Source organism: Poecilia reticulata, chromosome 18 (assembly GCF_904066995.2).
Source record: "Poecilia reticulata chromosome 18, P_reticulata-male-v2, whole genome shotgun sequence".
Lineage (NCBI taxonomy): Eukaryota > Metazoa > Chordata > Actinopteri > Cyprinodontiformes > Poeciliidae > Poecilia > Poecilia reticulata.
In genome coordinates, this window is record NC_088847.1 from 1,100,293 (window position 1) to 1,127,260 (window position 26,968).

General features: G+C 39.4%; 1 protein-coding gene and 1 long non-coding RNA gene across 2 annotated transcripts in view; one reads left to right on the plus strand and one right to left on the minus strand.

Moving 5' to 3' along the window:
* aco1 (aconitase 1, soluble) overlaps positions 1–26,968 on the plus strand; it is a 72,756-nt gene that overhangs the window by 40,098 nt on the left and 5,690 nt on the right. Inside the window, exons 14-19 of the mRNA XM_008434831.2 lie at positions 6,825–6,981; positions 8,331–8,455; positions 8,542–8,646; positions 10,173–10,315; positions 10,454–10,601; positions 10,746–10,868. Coding sequence (XP_008433053.1) covers positions 6,825–6,981; positions 8,331–8,455; positions 8,542–8,646; positions 10,173–10,315; positions 10,454–10,601; positions 10,746–10,868 — 801 coding nt within the window. The remainder of the gene's footprint in view (positions 1–6,824; positions 6,982–8,330; positions 8,456–8,541; positions 8,647–10,172; positions 10,316–10,453; positions 10,602–10,745; positions 10,869–26,968) is intronic.
* LOC145548530 (uncharacterized) lies at positions 14,160–15,255 on the minus strand. Its single transcript, XR_014084539.1, has 3 exons — positions 15,130–15,255; positions 14,811–14,897; positions 14,160–14,228 (listed from the first exon to the last, which is right to left on the minus strand). It is a non-coding gene; the product is annotated as an uncharacterized LOC145548530 (long non-coding RNA).

Consider the following 26,968-nt stretch of genomic DNA (forward strand, 5'->3'; position numbering starts at 1 on the left):
GCCATATCTTATGATTTATGCAGCGCTTCCGTACTATTATATTACTGACGCTCAGAGGAAACCACTGCGCATGTCTTGGAGCTCCGCGTGCGAGTAAAGGTGGAGACGATGGGTGACAACAGACACTAAGTCACATTGCTCTGATTTTACGGCGCCACCTTAAGACCCTGAACTTCACATTTTAACGGAAAAAAAAAAACACAATGCGACTTGGATGTAACGAGTAACGCGATAGTTTTGTAGAAATGTAGTGAAGTAGAAAGTACAGATACTTACTGTAAAATTTAGTGGAGTAAAAGTAGAAAGTATCCATTATTAAATCTACTTAAGTAAAGTACAGATACACGAAAATTGTACTTAAGTACAGTAACGACGTACTTGTACTTCGTTACTTCCCACCACTGATTACCGGTATGTATTTTATAATTTGCTTGCTTTTATATCAACGTGATCTTGGGTGTCCAGAAAGGCGCCTACAAATAAAATGTATTATTATTATTATTATTATTATTATTATTAAACCACAGGTCACATGTAAAATCCACCCTCAGGGCAAAGTGGTACCCAATCAATCCAATGTGCAGGTACACAGCAAATCCAGGAGGCCCAGATTAACACTGTCAGATTTGATTTAAAGTGTCTATATGGGTCCACACCAGAAAATGTTAAGGTAACTCTTTTTGGAGAGTTAGTACCTTAACTCTTATAAAGTGTCAAATAACAAATCTGCTGGAGTTAATAATTTAACATTCACTAACACTAATTCAGTGTTAGATCTTAATATTAACTCTCACAGAGTACTTATTTAACTTCTTAAGAGTTATTTGTAATTAATATTAAATAGGTACTTTATTGTTTTGAACTTTTAAAAATTATTTGGCAAATAAACATTTATTAAAGAGGCAATGATTTTCTCAAATGCATTTATTTCAAAACGTGCACCATAATTACAAAACATATTACAACATTGAATAATGTGCATGTTTCACATGTCGCTTTCATTCACATATTGCTTATTAAAAGGTCTGACATATCAGCTGTGCAATACAAACTGCAGTATGCTTAATACATTTTTCTTCAATACCATATGCATGAAATTGTGGAAAAAGTAAAGCCTGTATCAATGCAATGCAGTTCATGTGATATGATAGAATACATTTTCTTTTAACAGGTAGATTACCAGATATGTACATTACATAACAGACCAACCTGATAATCAGATCCATCATTTCTGATCCACTTTATGTTTCTGTTGATAAGAGACAGTTCATCTCTGACTCCACCAAAGAGATGTCCACTCACTAACAGATTGTCTTCAGGTTGTTGTTCTGTTCATGACGTTTGGTCAGAGACACCAACATGCTCCTCTACTGCATCAGACAGTCTTCAGTCTCTGAGTAGGACAGCCAGTGTTGATCTCTGGATCATAACAAACAAAAACATAACAATGAGAAATGGAACGAAGGAATACATTTTTACTACAACTCTAACAACAAGCCTCCATTACAGAAATGTAGAGTTTCAGAGATATTTATACTTACAAAATCATTTTTGGAGCTTGAATCTTCAAAGAATCCATGGAGGGTGAGGGAGGGGGAGGTTAGGCTGACGACTGGAGATTCATCCTCAACCAGACTGGTTCTAATATATACAAAAAGGCAATAAAAGGATTAAAACATGCTGTAAAATGTATATAAGACAACAGTGGGAATAATGCTCTCAACGTGAAAAAACCTTTTACATTTTTTCAAAGGAAAAAAATATCAGAAAGGTTGATAAATCTGACGTTCAACATCATGAAAAAACACACTCCAGATTATTACAGATCTGTTCAAATTAGCCAATAATTTGACTGAATGTTCACCGGCTTGATTTTTTCCAACACTTATACTCCACTAACATTTGGCATGCTAAGCTAAATATGCTAACACCGAGCCGTGTGGCGAACGTGACGTCTATCATACAGGTTGAGCTCAACTCAAAATTATAGTTATAAACCATCTCAGAAAAAATGACTTACCAAGCGTGGTAAACACCTCAGACATGTGGAAAGTAAATAGTCCTGAAATGACTTGGCTTCTGTCGCTTCGCTTCGGTAGGAATCTGTGATTCTGGGGCGGAGTCAGTGAATTAACTCCTATAGTCGCTGCAGGAGTTCAGAGTTAAGAAGTAAAGAGTTATTGATTCTATTTTAACACCTCTAGATTTGATAAGGAAACACTTTGTTTTAACACTGGATTTTAACTACTAGTAATATACACCCCAGAGTTACATAAACAGAATGTGACTCTATTAGAGTAAAATTAACTCTGCTTTTGCACAAAGTCTAACACCAAAACATTTAACACTTTTGAATTTGCTGTGTGGGTGCTTTCTTCTGCTTCTTTAGATTTCAATGGCAGCTTGCATCCATTATTGTTGCACTACTGCCTTCTATTGTATCCTAATACCTCAAATTCTCATAATGATCCCAGTATTATTTAAAAAAACGAAAAATATTTTTCCTCTCAATGCTATTTAACTGATCAAGAACATTCTCAAATTTCAATTTCCTATTAAAACCTAATTCCGTTTTAATGGGCGCTTTCTTCTTTTATTTCCAATTTTGACTTCCAATGATTCACTTCCTGCTAAACAGCCCCCTGGTGGTTGAAGAAAAATACACATATAAGCTGCATGGTTCAAAGCTTAGGAAAAAAGTAGCGGCTTATAGTCTGGAAAATACGGTATATGAAAAAAAATCAAAACACTCTCTGGTATTGTTCAGGGGGCCGGACCAAATGTGGAGGCGGGTCGTAGTTTGGGGACCACTGCTTTAGATCAACATAAAAGATTATTTTTCTCTTTTTTATGCTCTTTCCTTTGATTTATTATTTTGTTTGTATTTCCTTTTAATTCCTGTAAAGCACTTTGTATTGCCTTGTTGCTGAAAATGTGCTATATAAATAAAATTACCTTTACCTTTATCTTTCATTCTTCAGGTAATTCTTTATATACAGAACAGAAACCACCAATCTAAAAACAAATTAGCTTAGTGGTTTCAATTGGAGACAAATTGAAACCAATTAGATTAGATTGGTTTCAATTGGTCAATTGGAGACCAATTGAAACCAATATTCAAACTTTGCATGAATGTCGCGATCTCACTTTATTTGCAACTACTCCGTTTGCACCACTACTCCATTTCGCTTCTCTTTCACGGTTACTTGTGCAGCTTTACGTTGTTTCTCAGCAACAAAATACTGCCCATAATTATTTGTTGAAGATGTGAAATTTCTAAAAACAAAGGAATGTGATGTTGCTCTTCGGTTTTTACGTTTGGAAGTTCATTCCCTTTCACATAACCGGAAAAGCCAGTTTTGACATTTCTCTGACATTCGGAAAATATGGTTTACTTATTTTAGCATAATTCCGGTTTTACTAGGCCTATTAACACAATTTAAAAACTGGTGTGTAGTTAATAATGTGCATTTTAAGCACAAGTTGAAAGTCAGACTGGGGAAGGCGGAGTTTTGCTGCTACATCGCTGCAAATCAGACATGTTAAAAAGTCGAGGATAAGCCTATAGACCGTTATGGTTTAATGTATCAATACTCGCAGATGAAAAATCAATATCTTCCGAAGGGGGAAAAAATAGATAAATATTGTAGAATCGATTTAATTATACAGCCCCAGGTCTTGAATATGTCTACATTTTCAACAGAACATTTCTAAGGAAGAAAAACTGGGCAGTATTGTCTATTCATCCTATGTATATTGTATGTATTTATCCTTCTTCATTCCAATTTTTTTTTTCATCTGTCTCCCTCCCTCTTTCAATTTTTATCAACTGAATCTTTCTAATTATCAGGTTTATTACCTTACCAAGCTCATAGCCAAGATGAGTATTTTCCCTCTGACAGCCAAACCTGGTCAAACTCTTTATTCCGTGGCAACTGGATTTTAGCTGGTGTCGGGGTGGTCACGGCACTATTTTGTACACTTTGCCCTTTGCCTGTAGCGGAAGGACAGTTCCTCCCGCCGCTGCTAAAGCCCGTTGCGCTCTTTTAACTTCGCGTTAAGCACGTGCAAGAACAGTCACATTGCTTTTCTTTGACTTTGGCTGTGTTCTTGCTCTTTAAATAGATCTCTTGCGTGTTTCCAGTCACAGAAGCCCGTTTCAAAGCACCACTGACTTTTAGCATCGTTTAAAATACGACATTCAAGGCAAAACACAGCCGCGGTGGAAGGAGAATAAATCAGCCTGTGTTTGGATGTTCTCACCACTTGGAGCTGGCTTTCAGAGCGATATCTGACTGGAGAGGAGACATTTGATTTTTTTGTAAACCTGTTCCGATGCTTTAAAATTAACATCCATATTTTGACAGCTCCCTGCTTCTTGCTCAGGCTGAACGCCCGAACCCGAACGCTCCACCACCTCTGACTCATTAAGCACCAGATCGGACACAGCTCCCGGTTCTGGTGGGGACCGTAGAGCAAGGCTAACGTTTTGAGACGGTGGTTCTGTTCCATATCCAATGTGAGGTTTAGCTTGAATATTTTCTTCACCACTTCTCTGTCGCGTTCTTTTTTTCCGTTCCTGCGCTCCACTGTCATCGTGAGAAATTACTCCTTGATGCTCCTCCCCAATGCTAAAGACACTTCAAATTTGGACCAAAAATAATTAAGCATTCATGATGGATGTTTGCCAGAACAAATCAGACAGTTTTTCAACAACACCGTCAAAATTTTCTTAGTCAGTGATAAAATTAAGGCATTCTGACCTTATTCATTCACAAAAATACAACGTATCATTCGGGGGCCCCAAAGCTCTGGGGCCCTGGGATGGAGACCCAGTAAGCCCATGCTAAAATCCGGACTTGCTTGTAATATAACTGTAATTTAAATTTCACTAGTCAAAACTACAAATCTCCTATCCAAAAGATGGCCAGTAATTCATTGTGGATATCTTGAATTGAAATCTCCATGCAAATCAATGGTAAATCTGACGACATTAAATCTAGTTAGAATGTAATTAGAGATATCTTAAATCACTGAAATGTCTGGTCATAAAATAATTTGAGATACCTGGAATGTAAGGCCGGTAAAACTGAATTTATGTTAAAACTACTTGCCATAGTAGAACTGTTCTTTAAACCAATCGGCTTTTAGATTCGCCTTCCAAGGCCTGCTGAAATGCCTGGTAGATCTGATTTGAGGGTTAGAGCAAAACTCTCAGCCCAAAGTTTTGCTGGCAAAGCAGCACTCATCAGCAGCCTGCGCTTCTCATATTAATATGTATGAATTTGTTTTTATTTGACATACAATGGCTGATGGAGATGGAGAAATTGATATGATTTCAGAAGTCATTAAAAATCCATTTTTAGGACAAACTTTTTCTAAAGGGCTGGACATTGTATAGACTGGAGAGTGTCTGTCGTGAGCAGTACCATTACATCTTCTGAGAAGCATTATAGAGGGAATGGCTGGGATTTGCCAAGAATACAACAAAGAACAAGCCATAAAAGGACTTATTGATGGAACTGAAATGAAGATATTAGCTCTATGATGGTCATTTAAGTTTTCATGCGTAAAGAGAGGAGGATGGAGTTTGTGTATAAAGAAATAATTAGCAGCTGAGTGAGTATTATGTGCTTTATTTTTTCTCTTTTTTTGCCACAGTTGGTTTTAGTGTAGAGGTTTGAAGTTGTCCTTACTGGATTTCTTTCTTAAATAATACTATTCACTCTCAATAGGCAAAAAAAATGCTCATAATTAATTATTAGGCTAATTGATGAATAAATAGTTATTATAAAGTTTATTTGATAGGGACAGACACATATCGACATAGACAAACTGATTAAAACAGCAGTCCCATGTTTGCATCATGGTGCAATAGCAACAGCTAATTCACAGCACTTGTCCCTAGATGGGCATTTAAAAAATAACTCTAAAAGTTGAAGTGATAATCATTTAAAATAGCACAAAATAATGCGTAAAATATGTAACCCCCTTATGAACAGCTTTTTGTAGTAAAATCATAGAAAAAATATATCATAAGGAAATCGACATAAGGTCTGACCAGTCTTCTCTCTGTGTTTATTCGCATACAGTACAATTAGTTAGGATCCATGTGGTCACTTGGTTTGAATAACACATTTCAGCAGCAGGCTTGAAAGTCAGACTGGGGAAGGCGGAGTTTTGCTGCTACATCGCTGCAAATCAGACATGTTAAAAAGTCGAGGATAAGCCTATAGACTGGCGGTTCTCAACATACTGATGTTGATACCAGGGCTTCCTTTGTATACTAGACTTTGTTACATTGCGCTTTTTGTTTACTGTAGTATTGGTGGCTTGCATACTTGTAACATTATAGTGGTGGATTAAATTGGTAAGCTCCCACTGAAGGCCCAGGTACCAAATGCACAGCTGCCACTGGTGTTTCCATGAGGACAATAAGTAAAAATGGTTAAAAACTTCACAATGTCATAAAAAATTTCCCCTTGTGGATGGGCCCTGTCACAGCATTGAAATCATTTCTATCTGGTTGACAAGAGTGCATCCCAGTCTCCAGCCTAAAAAACTAAGCAGAGCTTTTTCAGCTTCCTTTGATTATATTTTCATACTTCTTATTTTCATATGTTGGAAGTGTAGTAGATAGGTGATTGTAAATATTGCCTTAATACTTTGTGTCTGCAGCTTAGCAACAACTAAGTTTACACCATCTGTTATTCACAAGCACTGCTAATCCACCCCCTATATCTTCCATCACCTTTTATTATGGTAGATCTGATTTTTCTTTATTTTCTTTGTAATGTGAGATCCAACACTTGTTTGTGTTTCAGGGGGATCTGGTTGCTGCAGGGGTCCTGTCTGGAAACAGAAACTTTGAAGGGCGAGTCCACCCCAACACCAGAGCTAACTATCTGGCTTCGCCACCACTCGTTATAGCTTATGCAATAGCTGGCACAGTGAGGATAGACTTTGAGAAGGAACCTATTGGTGAGTTATGCTGCTACTTAGCAGCAAAACAAAATGTTAGGTAGGGTCTCCTTATTCTATGGGTGTTTAGATCAGCATTAGGATAAAAGATAAGATCATCTGTAAAGATATATCAGCTTCCAGTCTTATCCCTACCTCATCACAGAGTATAGTTTTTATAATGAGACAACAACATACCTGCTTCTTTAAAATGGCTATAATCTCTTGAAGATTTTAGGTGACTTTGTCCAAAATGTAACTTTAAAGTTAACATTGGCATTATGGGATAGCCCTTCTATTTGACATTACCTAAAACAATGAACATAATGCTGCTGGTCTCAGAACCTATTGAAAATGCCTGAGTTAAAAGGTCAAATGGTTCAAAGCTGTGATGAAATGGACTTTAAGCCAGTGGAGATCTGGCTTTCTGTCAGTGAATTTTATACAAAGTACAGTGTGTACTTTGTACTTTAGCCAATATTTATCAGAGTTTGCGCTGATAAGCAGATCTGATTGCTTGCATGTGACTGTAGTGCCCAACCATTTCTTCATGGTCACATAATGACCACAAATATGAATGAATTTTATTGAACTTATGTGATAGACCAACATAAAGCTGTACATAATTGTAGCATACACTCTGGCAAGTTCATTTTTATTCCTATTTGATTTTATTGATATTCGATATTCTATTGATATTAATCAAATTGAAAACTATGGGTGTCGATTTTGTTAATTTTGGGAGATTGGCTGATGCTTACATGAGAACCCAATCTTATCCGCTGATATCATTTCCCTCCACAAAGATCTGAAAACCAGCCACTGTCTTCTTCTGCTCTGCAGTGAGAGGACTGACTGTCCCGCCCAGCAGGGTTAGCAATAGTTGTCAGTTGTCATAGTAAGTCACTGTTGCCAACTTAACAACTTTTCAGACAAAACAATCGATATCGGCAGGTCAGGTTCTTTCAAGGTTGATGATTAGCCAGAAAACTGCAATTGGAGCGCCTGTATTGAAAACTTTTACTTTTCAATGCACTGGACCTGAATTACACTTTACTTTCACATTTGGTAAGGTTTGGTGGATATAAAAGATGAAGTTGCACAATTGGGATTATCATGATGTAACAGAATTAACCTTTAAAAAGATAATCCCAAGTGTTACTTTGTGACTATTCCAAATGACTCATTAATTAGCTGGAATTTGAATGTCATAGTTTGTCCCAATATACCAAGAATAACCCAATATACAGCTCAACATTGCTGGGGGGTTTTCAGTTGACCTCAGAGATTTTTACTTTTATCATATAAATAGCTAAAACATCAAATTCAAATAATTCTCTAAATGTCATCCTTCCTCTTCTCCAATGCAGCTGTTAACTCAGAAGGCAGACAAATCTTCCTCAGGGATATCTGGCCGACTCGAGATGAGATTCGGGCAGTGGAGAGAACATTTGTCATTCCATCAATGTTCAAAGAAGTCTATGACAAAATTGAGGTGCTATCAAATGCATTTCTAGTAAATATACTGTAAAAAAACAATCCAAACCTTTAGGGTCTAAAAATATATTTTTTTTATTGCAGAAAGTGAATGATCGTTGGAACTCTCTGGTGGCTCCTTCTGATAAGTTGTACACCTGGGATGATAAATCAACCTACATCAAGTCACCACCATTTTTTGATGGATTGGTAAGGAAGCTTAACTATGCACCTCCTCAAATATTAACACATAGAGTAAATTGCAACAGCCTTTTGGTGCAACCAAAGACATGGAAATAAACTGTCTCTCAGTGATATAGAGAACTCTGTAGTTCTCTACTGTAGTGCACCACTTTCATATTGTCTGACCCCACGTAAGAAAAAAGTTCTGCCCAGAATGTGTGGCGAGAACAGCCACTAAAACTTTATAACCAACAACAAAATTTAATTAAAATTTGAATTTGAATTGAAGCCACTGAATGTTTTTTTTTCTATAAGTGGAACACATTTCCATTTTGTAAATGTGCAACTGTTATGTGACGTGCAAATGTGCCTAACAAAGAGTCAGATTCACATTGGCAAAGACTCACCTTTCACCATCAGAACCTGGCACTCCAGACTTCACTGCTCTGCTGCTGTACAAAACCTCTTTGGGACTTATTGTGTAAAATTTCCATTTTGCACATTTTTACATTTCCATTTGGGTTTCTACAGCTTCTAAAAGCAGCACAAATGCTAAAAACTACCCTGTCTGTCTTTAGCAATAAGTTAATTTTGGTGTCTGGAAATTAGCCATTTCAAAAACCTCCAGAAAATAACATCACAAATCATCAGGCACAGCTGGGCTGACGCTGTTGGGTCCGTTCTGTAAACACAGGAAGGCTAACTTTACCTGAGTAGTTGTTTATCATATTGTGTTTGCCTGTTGTAATTTTAGATAATGCCACACTGTGTCACTGTTTGCTATAATTAAAGCAATGCAAGAGAGCCGAACAACTTCCGAAGGATCTACATTTGTTCCCTCAACATTTCTCTCCAGAAGATTTTGAGTCATTTGTACGACAAAAACTGACTCTAATAGGTGACGTTTACCTTAATGAGCTAAAAATAAATGCCTTGCCAACAGTTTTTATCCACAAAGTGCCTAAACCCCGCTGCCACCAGAGCGAAAAACAGCTGTTATTGGACCAAACACAGAGCTGTAGAATTACTTACTGGATCACACAATTTGACCAGGGGTATATGTCATTCATTGTTACATTTATGAAGCTGAAAGTGGCTGCAGCAGCAAAACACCAGCTCCTGTGGCCAACTCTGTTCTCTTCCTCTGTTTGTTCCTTCTCATCTTCATTGTGATTTCTACATTCCCATCGATTTCAATGCACTCTGGTTCAAATTGAAAAGGCTTAAAGATGTTACTCTTGTCTGATTTGGCTGGATGGAGCTAGCGCAGTCAGACCTAGAGACGTCATTTACCCAGAATGCAGTGCACCATGAACAACATGGCAACATTTGTGGGACAATGAATTAAAATGTATAAAAACGAAACAACCTACAGTATTGTAAAAACAACATTGTACTGGTTTTACATTTAAAATAAATATTTCTAAAATAAAGTCTACTGTTACAACTAATCATGGATCCTGTTAAGGAAACATAATAATAAGTCACTTTTAAAACATCAGGCGTTGCTGTGTGGTCTGAGCTCTGACCTGTATCTCCTGGGCTTTATTCAGACCATGAAGCTGTCGCCTCCTGAGTCTATAAAAGATGCCTACGTTCTGCTGAACCTGGGTGACTCTGTCACAACAGACCACATATCTCCTGCGGGAAACATTGCCAGGAACAGCGCTGCAGCACGCTACCTCACTGAGAGAGGGTGGGTTATCTGCAAACTGTCATGTTTGCACTTTTAGAATCCTAAAATCATTAGCATCATTAGCTCTTTTAATCTTTGTCCTGCTTGGATTGAGTTCTGTGGTTTCTAGTTTCTGCCTAACTGTTTGTGTTTTGACAGTCTGACTCCTAGAGAGTACAACTCGTATGGCTCTCGGAGAGGTAACGATGCAGTCATGGCCAGAGGGACGTTTGCCAACATCCGCCTCTTTAACAAGTTCCTTGACAAGCAGGCACCCCAAACCATTCACCTTCCTACTGGAGACACGGTCTGACTCTAAACCAGTTCTATACTAAAATTACAACAGAACTAATTTGTTACATGTCTTTTTTTACACTAAAAAGATCAAATTTAACAAAATCATCTTTGATTTTGGCTTCTTTCTGTTGTGATGGTTCCTTTTTTCTTGCAGCTTGACGTTTTTGATGCAGCCGAGAGATACAAGCAGTCCGGTGTCCCGCTGCTAGTTCTAGCTGGGAAGGAGTATGGCTCAGGGAGCTCCAGGGACTGGGCTGCAAAGGGCCCGTTTCTCCTGGTGAGCTGCACATCCCATCCTTTTTTTTAAACAGAGGGATGTGTATATGTAGTGAAAATGGCACTCTGCTCCAATCAAAACTAGAAATGCTAGAAAACATGAGGCCTTTTGGTCCATTTCTTCAACAGTGTTTCTGAGATAATACAACATTATGCTGTCACTATATACTTAAGAGAAAGTAGAGGTATGTGATTTTATAAAAGTTTGTATTAACAGTGAAACCAGAATTTCATCAAGACATAAAAGCATATTTTTTGAAGAATGAAACCATTTCTAACCTTATTTTAAGAATCTGAGTCATGCTTGCGTTGGAAACTAAATCATTTTAGACTTGACTTAAATTTGTGCCCTAAGTACTTGACTTGGACTCCTGGTCTGAAACTTTAGTCTCAGTATTCGTTTTTATTAAAGTGAAAGGAAGCTGGTGTGTGAGCTCCATATTGCAGCTGCTGCATGTTGTACTGTAAAAAGATAAGCTTGATCATTAGCCAATGATGTTGGTGGTAGTGTTGTAGTACTCGAGACCGATCTTGGTCTAAAGACCGGTCTCGACTTTTTGATGGTCTCGGGCTTGACCACACTTGGTTTCCGTCTTGTCTCGGTCTCGGGCGTTGAGAACTCAGAATTTTATTTCAAGACTGGTCAAGACTACAACTGTGGAAATATCACAAAATTGCCAGCATATTGTCCAGTTTATTCGTTAACATCTTAGTTTTCGCTGGATGCAAAACATGCAGACTAAAATCCAAGCAGTAACGCGACTTACTAATTAAGTGTTTCTGCACTCTAAAAAGAAAATAGTTGAACCAACTTAATTGAATTGCTTCTATGGGTAACAAGCAATTCAATTAAGTTTATCCAACGTAATTTATTAAGTTTAACCAATTCAATATATTATAATCATCCAACTCAATAAATTTGTTTAAAAAAATTAACAAATTAAGTATGTTTAAGCTGCACAGTGGCGCAGTTGGTAGAGCTGTTGCCTTGCAGCAAGAAGGTTCTGGGTTTGATTCCTGACCCCGGTCTTTCTGCATGGAGTTTGCATGTTCTCCCTGTGCATGGTGGGTTTTCTCCGGGTACTCCGGTTTCCTCCCATAGTCCAAAAATATGACTGTCAGGTTAATTGGTCTGTCTAAATTGTCCCTAGGTGTGAGTGTGTGTGTACATGGTTGTTTGTCCTGTGTGTCTCTGTGTTGTCCTGCGACAGACTGACAACCTGTCCAGGGTGACCCCGCCTCTCGCCCGGAACGTTAGCTAGAGATAGACACCAGCAACCCTCCCGACCCCATTAAGGGACAAGGGTGTACAGAAAATGGATGGATGGATGGATGTTTAAGGTAACAGATTTAAGTCAGTCTTACTCAAATCATTTAGTTTACTTATCCAGTCATTTTGACCACTCAAAGCACTTTAAACTAGAGTCACATTCACCCATTCGCACTCACAAACGCTCACACATTTATACACCAATACGCAGAGGTGCCTTGCCCAGGGGCACATCGACATGTGGCAGGAGGAAGCTGGAATCAAACCTACAACCTTCCGATCACAAGACGACTACTCTACCCACAGAGCCACGGTCACTTACCAGGGAATCAGTCCCTGGTAAGCTTGAGTCATGGTGTCAGACGTGGGATACAAATATGGTATTGAACGTAATTATTTCAAGTAAAGTTAAAGTAAAGAGATAAATTCAAAATAAAAAGGTCATTTAAGGAAAAGATTTGTAACTTTTAAGTTAGAGTTGTCTGTTACTACCCAATAGTAAGTCCCGCCCACTCCTCACAACTCTTTGGACTCACTACTGCCCAGTTCTCTGTCTAACAGGTCCGGAAAACCCCCAGAAACTCGAGTCTTACCCTAGAGATAGTTTGTGGAGAATTATCTGTTTAAACTGGGGTCGGAAAGGACTCGTCTAGCTCTGACTACCTTCGATCCAGAAGTTATGACCCTTTGCAGTTGAAGAGCAATCCGCTGAGTAGCCCTCACAGCGACATAACCCCTACAACCACTCCTGTTAACGGTAGCTCCTCTCCTAAAATAACGGCACTTGTTAACGGCTAGATTAAATTTAGTGACTTAGATTTAAGTCCCAGGGTCATTATTTTAACACTCACCAGAGGAAAACACAAAGCCATCCATTCTCTAGAATCATGTATGTTAACTTTACCACAATTAGGAGAACCAACAATAATTAAGACTGACACAATTAAACTCACTGTTCACAATTCTCATTAGAATTTTTAGGATTATAATTTTATTAAGCAGGCTTTAGCAGGGGCATATGACAACAGATTAAATTTCCAAGAGTTATAAAAGAAACAAAGTTATGATGAAATCAACTAGGATCATTCACATCCTATCCTTGTTCTTATCCCTAACCTATTTCACTAAATTCACTGAGCGAGGCTTTTGGGGGAAGCAGGTCGACTCATACCCGATGGTCCTTGGTCTTGGCAGCTGTAATCTGTTAGATGTCCTTGGACAGAGTCCTTGTCCAGCCGGAGCAAGGTCCTCTTTAATGAAGAGAAGCGGAGAGAAGACTCACGCTTTCCATTAAACGTGCAGACTCTTTATCTTTAAAAGACCTCCGTCCCTTTTCCAAGTCGGCTGCGATGATTTTAGAGAGCGTTGGGTAGAAGCAGAGGAATCGGTCGAATCTGGAACCGGAGTTGGTGGCCGGTGGAACTTGTCCCTTGTTATCGGCGTGAAGTCTTTGAGCCTTTTTCCTCGGTCCCGAGTGTAGTCCTCTGCTGGCCTTTAGTCTGCTTCCCTTTGCTGGCTCCTCTTCTGCGCCGGAGACGAAGTACGATCTTTTTCTCTCGACCATCAGTATTTATGCACTGTGTTTCTATGGAACCCGCCTATTTTCCCTACATCATCCTGACATCCTGCAAGGCCGGGCTGCCTGACTTGGAACCCGCCTATCTGCCTTATCATCCTGACGTTCTGCAAGACCGGGCGGCCTGACTTTCCCAAGGCCTATTACTCACCGGCCATCTGGCTCCAATCTCGCCCCCACCTCTCACTCAGTGAGAAGAGTTTTTTGCTTTTTTCCTCTCCTCTCTCCTCAGCCTTTGTGATTCCAGTAATAAATGATAACCATACATAATTATGCTAATTGTTGTTAACTCAGAAGTATAACCTTCAGTTTCCCATAATATAATAAAATCAACTGATTAACCTCTTACACCCTAAGGGGTATAAATAAATTTCCGCCTGACAAAAACACACAAAAGTAAATCACTTATAGCCTCACAGCTATTAGATTTAATAAGAAACTTTTGGTACCTCTGTAAAGGTAAGATGTCATAGAATGGTTTTCTGGTGTCAGCACCATTGTAGCTTTGACCCTGCCTGAAATATTAGGGACAAAATACAAAATATTTTGCATTTTTTTGAACCTCGCCAAAATTTTCTTTGAAATAAACATTGAAAACACTACCAAAATAGTATTTGTAACACAAAAAAGTAGTACAGACTTTTAAATCTAAATGTTGTGTAAAAGTATACCAAATTTGGACTCAATCAGATGAATCATATTTATTTTAGAATGGTATTAGTGAGAAATTTCTTAGGCGGAGAGGCCATTTTGGCACATTTATCCAAAATGTCACCAAACTGTGCCAAATGTGTTTTTTACATCAATACTGGGGTTTGTTAAAATTAAATAGCTTATTACCATCTAATGACACTTTCTACATATAATATAACCATTGGTCATGACATTTACCCCATTTATATGCAAAATGTACCATTATGCACAGTGTAATATGTATAATAATGATGATGTGAAAGCTCTTTCTTTGACTCCAAATAGAAAACTTTTATTGAAACAAGATAAAACAGTCAAAAATACTTTTTGAATAATTTAAAAGAGCAAATAAACAATTTTGAAAATCCACCACCACCATCACCACCAAAAAATGGACATCTTACCTCAAAGAAGGTGAAGAATCATGAGAGGTGGGGGAGGTGGGGGGAGGTTCAGCGTCACCCGAGCTTGATGGTTCGGCTTCCACTCGACTATAAATAAAATAAAGTATTTGAAGAATTAGAGGTTTATTACAAAGTAATGAACCAAAGTAAACATGAATCCTTACTAGTAAATAAAACATATTTTAGTAAAACATAAGTAAACAAATAACCACATGGTTTTACTTCCTGCCGTTATTACAAGCATATAATCACTGAAATTAATAAATAAATAGAACCAAAACATCAAATATTTTGTGTGAAATTGCGGGGGGAAACTTACACATCACCGAGATCAAGTCTGTCAGCTGTGTCCGGCTCTTCCTCTTCCTCCTCGTCCGAATCCCACCAGCTATCAGAAGATTTAGCTCCACTCGTAGCAAATCGGAAAACCGTTGTTGTTCAAAAGCCTCTAAATCGTCCAGTTTCTGCTGCTATGATCGATTTATCATAAAAAAATCAAAACTGAACTCACGGAACCGAGATAACTCCACGTGCTCAGACTCCCGTGTACCACACGTGCTTATGCACCGAGAGCGCACCGAGAACGCGCCGAGAACGCATAAATTACGCACACATTTAGATCGGGTTCCGAAAAATACGTCATGATTTTGCATAGCCGACATCTTGTGCCATACTCTGAGAGTCTTTCCACTGTCTCGTGAAGCCATAAAATGGCCGTGATGATCAGCTGATCGGGGGTTTTCCGGGCAGTTGCGTCATCGCCCGAGGACCTTTAAATCTCATCAGCTGTTTTTAAATAGCTCTAAAATCTTAACATTTTGGGCAAAACCTTTATGCGGAATAGTTTTTGAAAGATTAAAGCCTCTTTTAGCGGATAATAATAAAAAAAAAAATGTAAAGGCACACGGAGCCTTTGTTTACAGAGCGAGTCGAGGTCACGTGGCAGCTGGAACCTTCGGAGGGTCCGTACAGATTATACATTACTATAACATTCACTCGATTAAAAGTACAGAATACATGTTTTGATAATTCATTACAGACATTACTTCATTGGCATGTATTATCACTTTATAATCACCTATCGCTCATATAACATTCACTCGATTAAAAGTACAGAATACATGTTTTGATAATTCATTACAGACATTACTTCATTGGCATGTATTATCACTTTATAATCACCTATCGCTCATAATCATCAGTTAATCATTGTCTAGGGTATACTGTTATTTCTCAGGCCTTTATTCCATTTTTCTGCGTATACCTGGACAGATCTCACATGCTCATACCAGATTCCTCGACAGAGTGTATTTAGAGGACACTGTAAAGATTTGGGCTGCAAACTAAGAAGTTTACAGCCCAAAATATTTAGTTTGGAACTACTATTGAGGAATTGAAGGGTGGCTACTCTCAAATATATAAGTAAGGAAAATAATACACAGAGACGTAGTTCTTGCTGCTAGGCCATAGACGAGCCGGAGATTTATTACACCCACGGAATCAGTTTCGTCAGTTCAACACATAAAATCTTCCATAACAAAAATCTCTCCTCAGTCTCAAATTCAACAGTCTTTATACTCTCAAGTCTCCATGAGTGTTCATTGGAAGGTTTCAACCAATGGAGAAAGGGTGTTGTTTCTGCCAACAGACTCTCAGCTTGCTTCTCTCCAGTGTTTGTTGGGTGACCTTTAATACGAGTCCAAATAAGGACATAAGACCTCATGATTTCAACAGACCTAATCATCTGCTCCTTCTCAGAACTGTCAACAGACCAATTTGTTAATGCTATCCGTCGAGACCGCATTCCTTCAGAGTCCGTCTGTGCACTTTGTACGCAAATGAAGGGAAGGAATTTAGGTCAGTTTGAACTGGAGAACTGTCGAGAATCCTTTCGCAAAAACAACTCCTTAGATGGTATTTCAGCTCCAACATAATCCCCCCTATTCCGCTTTTAAGTGGAATCCTAATTAACCTTAGCAGTTGTTTTTGTTATTTGCTATACTAAGTTTACATGGTTACCTGTGAACCTAACTCTGTATATAACCTTAGAAATATATAAGAAAGTCAATTAAAAATGGAATAATGAATAGCGGGGGTAAACATTGTTTTCTTGAGTAACTGTAACTAATATAACAATTTCAATACATTGATTAACTCAATTGGACATTGCTTCCATGATTGTTCTTCCATTTGTATAAGGTCAAAAATCCTGTTGGCCTTTTTGTTGAATTGTGTTATTTCCAGGGAAAAATTACCTTATGGTCCCCGCTCGCCATGGGCGACCGCCAATATTCCCTAATACGGCACAAATGTAACACAATCATGGATCCACAGTGACCAAATCAGACATTCATGGTGATGGCTAATACTTCAACATTGATACATAATCTTGATGACAATTATGAAGAAGTGTCCATAGTGCACATATAATCAGAGTGATTATGTGATTGAAATACTAATCATAATAATCAAAGTGTTGGTCGCTTGATGTTTGTGCTCATTCACGCACTCTCACACTCACTCATACTGTTTTACAATTCATGTTCATTCACACGTGTTCCTAGTGTGTTAACTATGTGTGGGCCACCCGTGTTGTATTGTATATAAATTGTATATAAGTTGTGTACCAAATATGTGTAACGGTGCATGCTAACATTATCTTCCCCATGAGTCTGTTTTATTCCAACCCAGTTCTGTTTCATTTCCTTTGAACTCTTAGACCTTGATATCCCGTCGAGTATATATAGTTCAGCATCTATATATAGTTCAGCATCTATATAGTTCAGCATCTACTGTCCTTGAGCTCAGCAGTCCTTTGAATTAGTCATGGTTTCACTGGTCCGGGCGGCCTTGTGCTTAGTCCTTCTGATGTTCACCGTCTTTGGTCATCCATCTGTATACAGTCCCCAAGATCCACTTCCTCATAATAGGGATCACACAACACACAAGCAGAAAGATAACAATTAGTATTATTGCCAGAGTTATTCCTATTTTGGCTGCTAAGGCTCCCCATTTACCTAAAATTTCCTCCAGACTTTTCCATGACCAGGTGTTCTTTCCTGCATTTTCCTTGAATTCCGATTTCAGTTTCATCAACCTAGTCATTACCGCTCTAAATGTACCTTTTGGCGAAGTATTCATAGGGATATATGTACAGCATTCATTAGCGAACATATGGCAAACTCCTCCCATTTTGGCCAAGATCCAATCTAATGCTAGTCTGTTTTGTTTTGCCATTCTACTTGTTTCATGGAGTTGTTCTCCTAGGGCCATAAATCCTTCAACTGTAAAGTTGATCATTCTCTGTTGGTTGTAGTAAACATAGTTAATCCAATCAACATTTTTGTTAATTGTGATCCAAGGTAAGATAGATTCAAACCCTGCGCGGGTTTCATGTTGCGCCTTGAATTCATTTGGAATTCCTCTTGGTTAACCTATAAGATTCAAATATACTCCTTCATTTAACCCATAATCCCCCAGGCTTCTTCGAAGCCTTGTTTTATTACGGTGCATTCATACCAAGTCTTTAACTCCTTCATACACTAGGGGTACTGGTACTTTCATTCGAACAAGGGCGCAAAGGCCTACCCATTTTAAGGGCAATGTGTTCATTAAAACGTCATCGCCACACATCCAGTAACTGTCTGCTATCGGATATGTTTGATCACCAAGAAAAAATAGTGTGGGAATAGTCCTAGTTAAATTGACACATTTTTGTTCTTTATAGTTCGGATTTTGATACCAGATAGGGGTTATGACAAATGTTGGTGTCATCTTAGCATGTTTGAACCAAGATAAAACCCAAGTGGCATTACAATGAACTGTGGTATTACCTACCGGTGTTCCTCCTTTATTTTCAAATCCACCATTCTAATGTACATAACGATTAAACATTGATCCATGATGTATCTTTCACTCTGTTTTTTAAGAACTCTTCCACACAGTTTTCGGTTGGCATAGCTAACATGGGCTTCATACTCTGTTTCTGAATTAGTTTGAAATTTGACATCTGTTAAACTTGCTGTCCATTTCCATTGTGAGTGCACATGTCTAGTTTTACGAACCAATTTTCTGGAAACATCTAAGTTGAATCTTACTGGAAAGAACACTGGTATGTACTTGTCTGGACTTTTATAAGATGTGTGGTACTTATCTTTGGATATGGATCTTGTGTCGTGAACAGTCGTCTCTGAGTCACCGTTTGTCCCCCCTGGAGGTTGACTTTGAGTCCATTCTTTATCACTCTGGTTCGTCGTGGTCGGTTTGTCCTGTGGTGTCGGCTGCAGGTTGTGAAAGTTCGTCTCTGCCGTCGCTGCTGCTCGGTTCACCACTTCTGCCAACATCCACAGTTGGATAGTTATCAGTATCAGTCTCATCGATGTGAGTTTTCTGTACATCTTCCTTGTAAAACTCGAGTTTCGCTTTGTCTTTATTATGAACTTTAGTGCAATGAGTCAAATGATGCCAAGTGGTACTTCCTTCTACTTGGACAGCCGTTGGGGTTGCTCTCTTGACTTCATAAGGTCATTCCCAACGGGCTTCATGCCATCTGCGTCTGTACACCTTGATGTACACCAAATCGCCAGGTTTCACCGGTGGTTCCCACACCGTCGAATCTGGACTTCTGGATTTTTCCTGCAAATAGATAGCTCTATGGATAGCAGTTAGTTGTTCAACATAGTCTTTCAACTCAGTTTGCAACTGTTCAAGGGGAGGTCCCTTGAAAGGTAACCTCCATTGTGGCACAGGCATAGTCAGCATTTCATGCGGTGTTAAATGCGTGCTTCTGTGCATTTGCATGCGATAGCTCATTAGTGCTAGTGGCAAAGCATCTACCCAGTTTAGTTTAGTTGATGCACAAATTTTCCGAAGCTTTGCTTTCAACGTGGCATTGATGCGCTTTCACTAATCCCACATCTGTTTCATGTTTTGACCATACTGATTCAGGAACTTCCTTTAACATGTCCTGCAGTAATGGATTTCCATCCGACTCATGTTTTCCTTTTGCTTCTTCTGTGTCATTAATTGGCACTGTTACCACTTGTGGTTTTGCTGTCATAGTGGTTTCATTTATTATTTTAATCATTGTTGCATCTTCTGATTGGAAAATTAAAGGGCTTTCTGTTTGTTCCCATTTAATTTGTGTCGCGATTTTTATCATTTGTCCAAGATCTTTGGCATGAAAATTTTTATTTACAAACAATGTTATGTGTGGTACAGATTCTGCAACATTGTACCATTGAGAAATTAAATCATTCATTTGTACGTTTAACGCTGCTCCTTGTGTCCCAATAATGATGTATTGGGACACAAGGTTCACCGCTTCACCTTGTGTTTCTTTGTCCCATTGTTCTTCAAATTCTGTACTTTTTGAAATGTCATACTACATTGTGCAATGATAATCTAGAGATGGTTTTTTAGCTTCTGGAATTTGAATGTACTGTCCCCATTTAGAAAGTACCTCCTCAATAGAGCTATTAATGTCTCCTAGCCAATAAACCTTGGCTTCATGTTGTTGCATGAACATTTGAAGATTCACACCTTCTTTTTCAACATACACACCTTGAGGAGAACACCAGATTTTTATTTTTAATTTGCATAGAGCATCTCTTCCCAACAGATTTATCGGTGTTTGATCAGATACCAAAATTGGTATTTTTATTTCATTGTCATTTGTCGTAAGTCGAACAGGAGCTGTCATTTGGATTAACTGTCTTGCTCCCAAGAACCCTACTGTTGATACAAATTTATCAGACATGGGGAGATGCGTTGCATAATTTGGACTCACACAAGTGTAAGCTGCTCCTGTATCGACCAACATTGGAGTTTCTCTGTTTTCAATTTGGATTTTCAATATTGGTTCATCGTCAGCACGTGTAGTTAGAATTGGGTACTGACTCTCTCCCCTAGGGCTCTCTGGGCATCCCTAGAATCCGAAATTTGGTGGATTGTATTGAGCTTGTGAATTTTGTTGAACTTGTGGATCATATTGGGCTCCTTGAGGATTGTATGGAGTTCCTTGTTGATCATATGGAACTGCTTGGTGATTGTATGGGGCTGTCGGTGGACCTGGTCTGGCTCTGCCACGTGGCCGTCTTTGGAATGAGTTGTCACCATTCTGGCACTGGTCAGCACGATGTCCAAAACAATCACATGTCCAGCATGCTCCGGATGCTCTGGGTGGACCGCCTCGTCCCCTGTTTGGCCATGAAGGGCTTCTTTGCTGTCTCCCTCGAGGCACAAATGGACGAGAGTTCCATGGTTGTGAATAAACATTCACCACTGGTTGGGAAGGCTGAGTCAGCTGTGGAACTGGAGTATACATCTGTGGCGCTGAACTCACTGAGTTAGGAAGGTTGGCTACATTTGGGGTTGGATGTTGGTCCCCCCTTACCACTGCAGTTTGGGTCTTAGTTTTGTTTTTTCCTTGAAATTCTCCAAGCTGTAACTGAGCCAATTTCCTTTGAATATTTTTGTCTTGGTCAGTGAGTTTTTGTTCATCTTTTCTGTATTTTTCTATTGCGTGTACCACATGATCACGAAATTCCTTGTGTGGCATAGACATCAGAGCTACCACCTCTTCGAGTTTGATGCGCACTGGGTCTGGCATCACATCCACCATTGACTTCCGAAACACACCTGCAATTATTGGGTACTCGTCAACGTCAAACTCCATTTCCTCGTTCCACCTTCTCAACTGCCTGGCGACATAGGATGCTGGATTCTCCGAGTCACCAATTGGTTCTGCTTTCAAGTTCTTAGGGGTCCACTTTGTTTGGAAATTCTGCTCTCAAAGCTGCCCAGATCATTGTCCGGCATGCATTTAGTTCAATCCCATCTGCTCTTTCTTGTAGCATCCAGGAATAATTCTTCAAAACGTTCTGCATGGTGGGAATTACAAGAACTTCTGCAAGAATGGCTTTGATGTCTCCAAGTGCCAAGATTTTGCCAACTGTCTCTTCTTCAAGTGCTCTTATCCATCTCCCTGCACCATTGTGAATGTCTGGCAGGGAGATGGATAAAAGTTTGAGTTGACTTTCTGTAGAATGAAGTCAAAGAGATTTTAAATGTTTATAAGAACAAAATAAATGATTTGAGTAAGAGTGACTTAAATTTGTCATGTTAAACCCCCTTATAAATTAAGTTATAAAAACTTAGCACATTGAGATGGAAGAACTTAGTGAATTGAGTTGGGTGATCATAATAAATTGAGTTGGTCAGACATAGGATACGAAACTGGCATTGAACTCAATTACAGCTCCCTCTTGAAAATGAGATCTGGATCTCAATTGGGTTTACATGGTTAAATAAAGGAAATTAAAAAAAATGTTTTAAGTAAAGTCAAAGTGAAAAGTTCCTTTAGGTTAAAGATTTTTAAGTTTTGAGTTAAATGAACGCAAAAAAAATTATGTAAATAAGTCCATAAGTTGAACTGCTGCCCAAATACACTTTTTAGAGTGCGTTACCGCTATCGCACATCGCCTCCCTCTTTCACTCGCACCCATAACTCCAATGTGCAGTGGTTTGCTCTGTAAAGTAGTTTAGGCACAAGGGTCAGAAGGTGAACAGAAAATCAGTACCAGCCACTGGTTTAGTTTCTTCTCATGACTTTTATTCATTCTTTTCTCTCTTGAGCATCCAAAAGCTCACTGTTTTTATAACCAATTGGCACCACACCTGTGCTTGATTGGACACAGCCACAATGGAACAGGTCAAACAAACAAAATCTAAACGGAGAAACACTAAAATTACAAATCTAATTTACAAACTCCTACATAATGAAGTCTGCAAAACAAACTACATAATACAAGATAACTCAAAAAGTTACTTTAAAGAAAAACAAACAAAGCAATACACAAAAGAAAACCCTGTAATTGGTTGAACCCAGCAAGGTACTCAGACATCATCCATTTAAGCAGGAAGTACTGGGCCGGCCCCTCCCATACTTCTGCCCTGCTGCAGATCTACAAGAACAAACGATGGTGAGTACAAAGGAAAACAAATACCTTAAATATACCTTGAAACAAATTCAACCTATAATCCAGAAATAGTAACTTTAACCTAAACATACATAGATGAATCCTGCAACATAATGCTAACACAAACAAACCCGGGATAGTAAGTGAAGCAAAATTACAATGCTTAAATTAATCATTATAACCAAATATAGAAAGTAAGTGAATCAGAAAGAATAAGGGACAAGTGGTGAACACAAACTGAACCACTTTGTCACATGCTCTGTGCGGCAGAAGTCTGTCTAATTGTCCATCCATCCATCCATCCATCCATTTTCTTCCGCTTATCCGGGGTCAGGTTGCGGGGGCAGCAGCTTCAGAAGGGAGGCCCAGACTTCCCTCTCCCCAGCCACTTCTTCCAGCTCCTCCGGGGGAATCCCAAGGCGTTCCCAGGCCAAGCCGAGAGACGTAATCCCTCCAGCGTGTCCTGGGTCTTCCCTGAGGCCTCCTCCCGGTGGGACGTGCCCGGAACACCTCACCAGGGAGGCGTCCAGGACGCATCCTGACCAGATGCCCGAGCCACCTCAACTGGCTCCTCTCAACGTGGAGGAGCAGCGGCTCTACTCTGAGTCCCTCCCCGATGACCAAGCTTCTCACCCTATCTCTAAGGGAGAGCCCAGCCACCCTGCGGAGGAAACCCATTTCGGCCGCTTGTACCCGTGATCTCGTTCTTTCGGTCATGACCCAAAGCTCATGACCATAGATGAGGGTGGGAACGTAGATTGACCGGTAAATCGAGAGCTTCGCTTTTTGGCTCAGCTCTCTCTTCACCACGACGGACCGGTACAACGTCCACTTCACAGTAGACGCTGCCCCAATCCGCCTGTCGATCTCCCGCTCCCTTTTTCCCTCATTCGTGAACAAGATCCCCAGATTCTTAAACTCCTCCACTTGAGGCAGGACGACCCCCCTGACCCGGAGAAGGCACTCTACCCTTTTCCGTCTCAAGACCATGGCCTCGGATTTGGAGGCACTGAGCCTCATCCCGGCCGCTTCACACTCGGCTGCGAACCGCTCCAGTGAGAGCTGCAGATCACGTTCCGATGAAGCCAACAGGACCACATCATCCGCAAAAAGCAGAGATGCGATCCTAAGGCCACCAAAACGGATCCTCTCAACACCTCGGCTGCGCCTAGAAATTCTGTCTAATTGTCAGTAACAGAATCCCGCTACATAAATCATTAAAAATCCTATGGCAACATGAAAATTCAGCAGTGCTCTGCTTTCACGATGGTACTATGTGCAACTTTTATTGTCACTCAGAAAAGAAGCTCAAAGAAATGTAACATGATCTTAGCAAAGCTAGCTGTACAGGGACAAATTGCATTTGGTATGAAAAAACGCTGTCACACACTGCGCTGAATTATTGTGCGGAGGTGTTGACTGACGTGTTGCATATATGGGACAACCCTGTGACCAAAGTCTGCAATACAGTGATGTGACATTCACGAACGATCCGATTTTTCTGAACGGCTTTTCAGAAGCTCTTATTATTTTATGCCATTATATACATTGATATTTATTTAATTAGTAAATAAATAAAACACAAGAACGGAACAGCACACAGAGCATGTTCATTGCTCTTTGACCGTTTTCGTCACCTGTCATGGTGGCAGCACTGTGCGCTGCCTGGCTTCATACAGAACAGTCATGGTGAGCTCCTGGTGCTTGGTTACTTCTTGCTTGTTGCGTCTTGCACAGTGTTCATAGTTGAGCGTTGTTTACCGTTGGGGCATTGTGTTAATTGCTATATTTAATGGTGCAGACAGTGGTGGTTTCTGACATGGACGATATGAGCAACCACTTAGGGCGTAATCTCTTTAGGGATGGCACAAGACGAGTGGTGGAAGCAAGGCAGAATGAAGAAGAGTTTGAATTGATAATGATAGGTATTTCAGCTCTAATCATTGAATATTTAGGTGTTTTTATTGGAATATGAATCTTTCAGATCAATGTAAGAAGCGATTTTGATATTTCACATTTTATTGTGTCATGTAGTGTGGGGCGCCGGTCTTGGTCTCGACTTGGACTCGAGTTAGGTGGTCTTGACTACAACAGTAGTTGGTGGATTATTAATCAATTACTAAATTAATCATAAGAGTTTGTTCTTGTTAGTTGTAGTTTCCTAATAATGTCCACATAAATGTCCCTCTAACTGAAACCTATATTAAATGACCTATTGTCTGAAAATAGGAAGATAAAATCACTTTCTGTTCCATTTATTGAAAAGTTTGACACTTAAACAATTATATAGAATATAATCTTTCAACTAATATAGTATTTGATCAATTGTTAACTGGAGTAAACACGCTTAAAAAATGCTTTTTTCTGAAAGAACAGTAATTAAGATAATACTTTATTGATCCCCTGGGGGAGGGGTTTGTTTGTCCCAGCATAGCACACAATAAAAATGTATTAAAATTTTTATTGTGTGCTATGCTAAAGTAATAAGAAATATATATATTAAAAGTCTGATAGCTTTGGGGAGAAAAGACTTGCTGTAGCGTCCTTTAGCACATCTGGGCTGCAGTAATCTTTGGCTACGTCTGCTCCTCAGGCTGTCCACCAGATGAAAGACATTATCCTTAATAGCTCTGATCTTCTTCAACATTCTGTCTCTCATCACCTCTTCCAGTGGAGCCAGCTTGATCCCCACAACTGACTCAGCCTTTCTTATCAGTTTATGTCTGAGTCCTTCACCTTCTTTGCAGCACCCCAGCACACCACTGCATTGAAGATGAAATTAGCCACTGATGACTGAGAACATGAAGAACATCCTACTGCAGATGTTAAAAGACCTGATTTTCCGTAGAAAATAGAGTCTGCTCATGTCCTTCTTGTACAGCACCTCAGTGTTTGTAGTCCACTTTAGCTTGTAGCCTAATTTAACACCAAGGCATTTGTATGATTGAACCTGCTCCACATCTGCCCCCGAGATGGAGATAGGGAGCAAATGTTGCAGAAACTGAACCATTTCTTTGGTCTTGTTTACATTAAGCAGGAGTTGGTTCTCTCTGCACCATTTCACAAAATTGTCCACCTATGTCCTGTACTCCACCTTCTGTCCCCCTTTCACACACCCCATGATAGCTGTGTCATCTGAGTACTTTTGCAGATGGCACAGTTTGGAACAGTACTTAAAGTCCGCAGTGTAGGTGGTGAATAGAAAGGAAGACAGGACAGTTTTCTGAGGAGCTCCGATGTTACATATTAGACGGTCTGACGTGCAGCTCTGCAACCTCACAAACTGAGGTCTGTCTTTCAGATAGTCAATGATCCAGGTGATGAGTGTTGCATCCCTGTCAATTTTAACCAGATTTTCGCGTAATAATCTTGGCTGGATGGTGTTGAAGGTTAGTGAAATGTCAAAGAAAAAATAAGAATGGTGTCAGGATGCGGAAGAACTGTGTAAAAATATATACATTTTCTAGTTGTAAAAATACCTTGTTATGAGTGAGAAATTCTGCCAGTGGAACTAGTACTTCCTATCAATACTCAATTACTGACAAACAAGCTCTTGCTGAAAAGTTTATTGTCTTGTTTCAAGCGAACTAAGGTATTCACACTGAAAACGCTACAGAAATACTTGGTCAGATTTAGTGTTTTTGCGGTGTTTGACTCCATGGGTTGACTTATTGACCTATCCAGATTCTAGGTAGAACTCAACCCAACGCTGTACGGTCCAGTATAAAATCCAGATGCATCCAGTCTAGTTCCAGGAACTAACAAACGGATTGTGTAGATTAGGAAATCATACATTGGAATAAAACAAAGAATAACTTGTACTTCTTAAAACAAAGGGTTTAACTTTTGGACAGCATATTATAGCTCCGAAATATTGATTAAAAACTAAAACAGAATTACTTATTCTTTAACTGAAGAAAAATGGTTCTTGGGGGCACTGTGGAACCGCAAACCAAGATGGCAGCTTGTAGTGGATGCTCCGTGTGGCCTGCATCAAAACCTTGAAAAAACCCAGGATTAGAAACGTAAACTGGATCCGAAAATGTCAAAATCGACCACTCTCGACCACTGTGATATTTTTACACGAAAACACGGTTCCCAAAAACCAGCTAAAGCTGTTATTTCGGTAACAGATCAAGACAAAGAGGGGATCGCTAGCGCTGATGGCATGTGTGACCT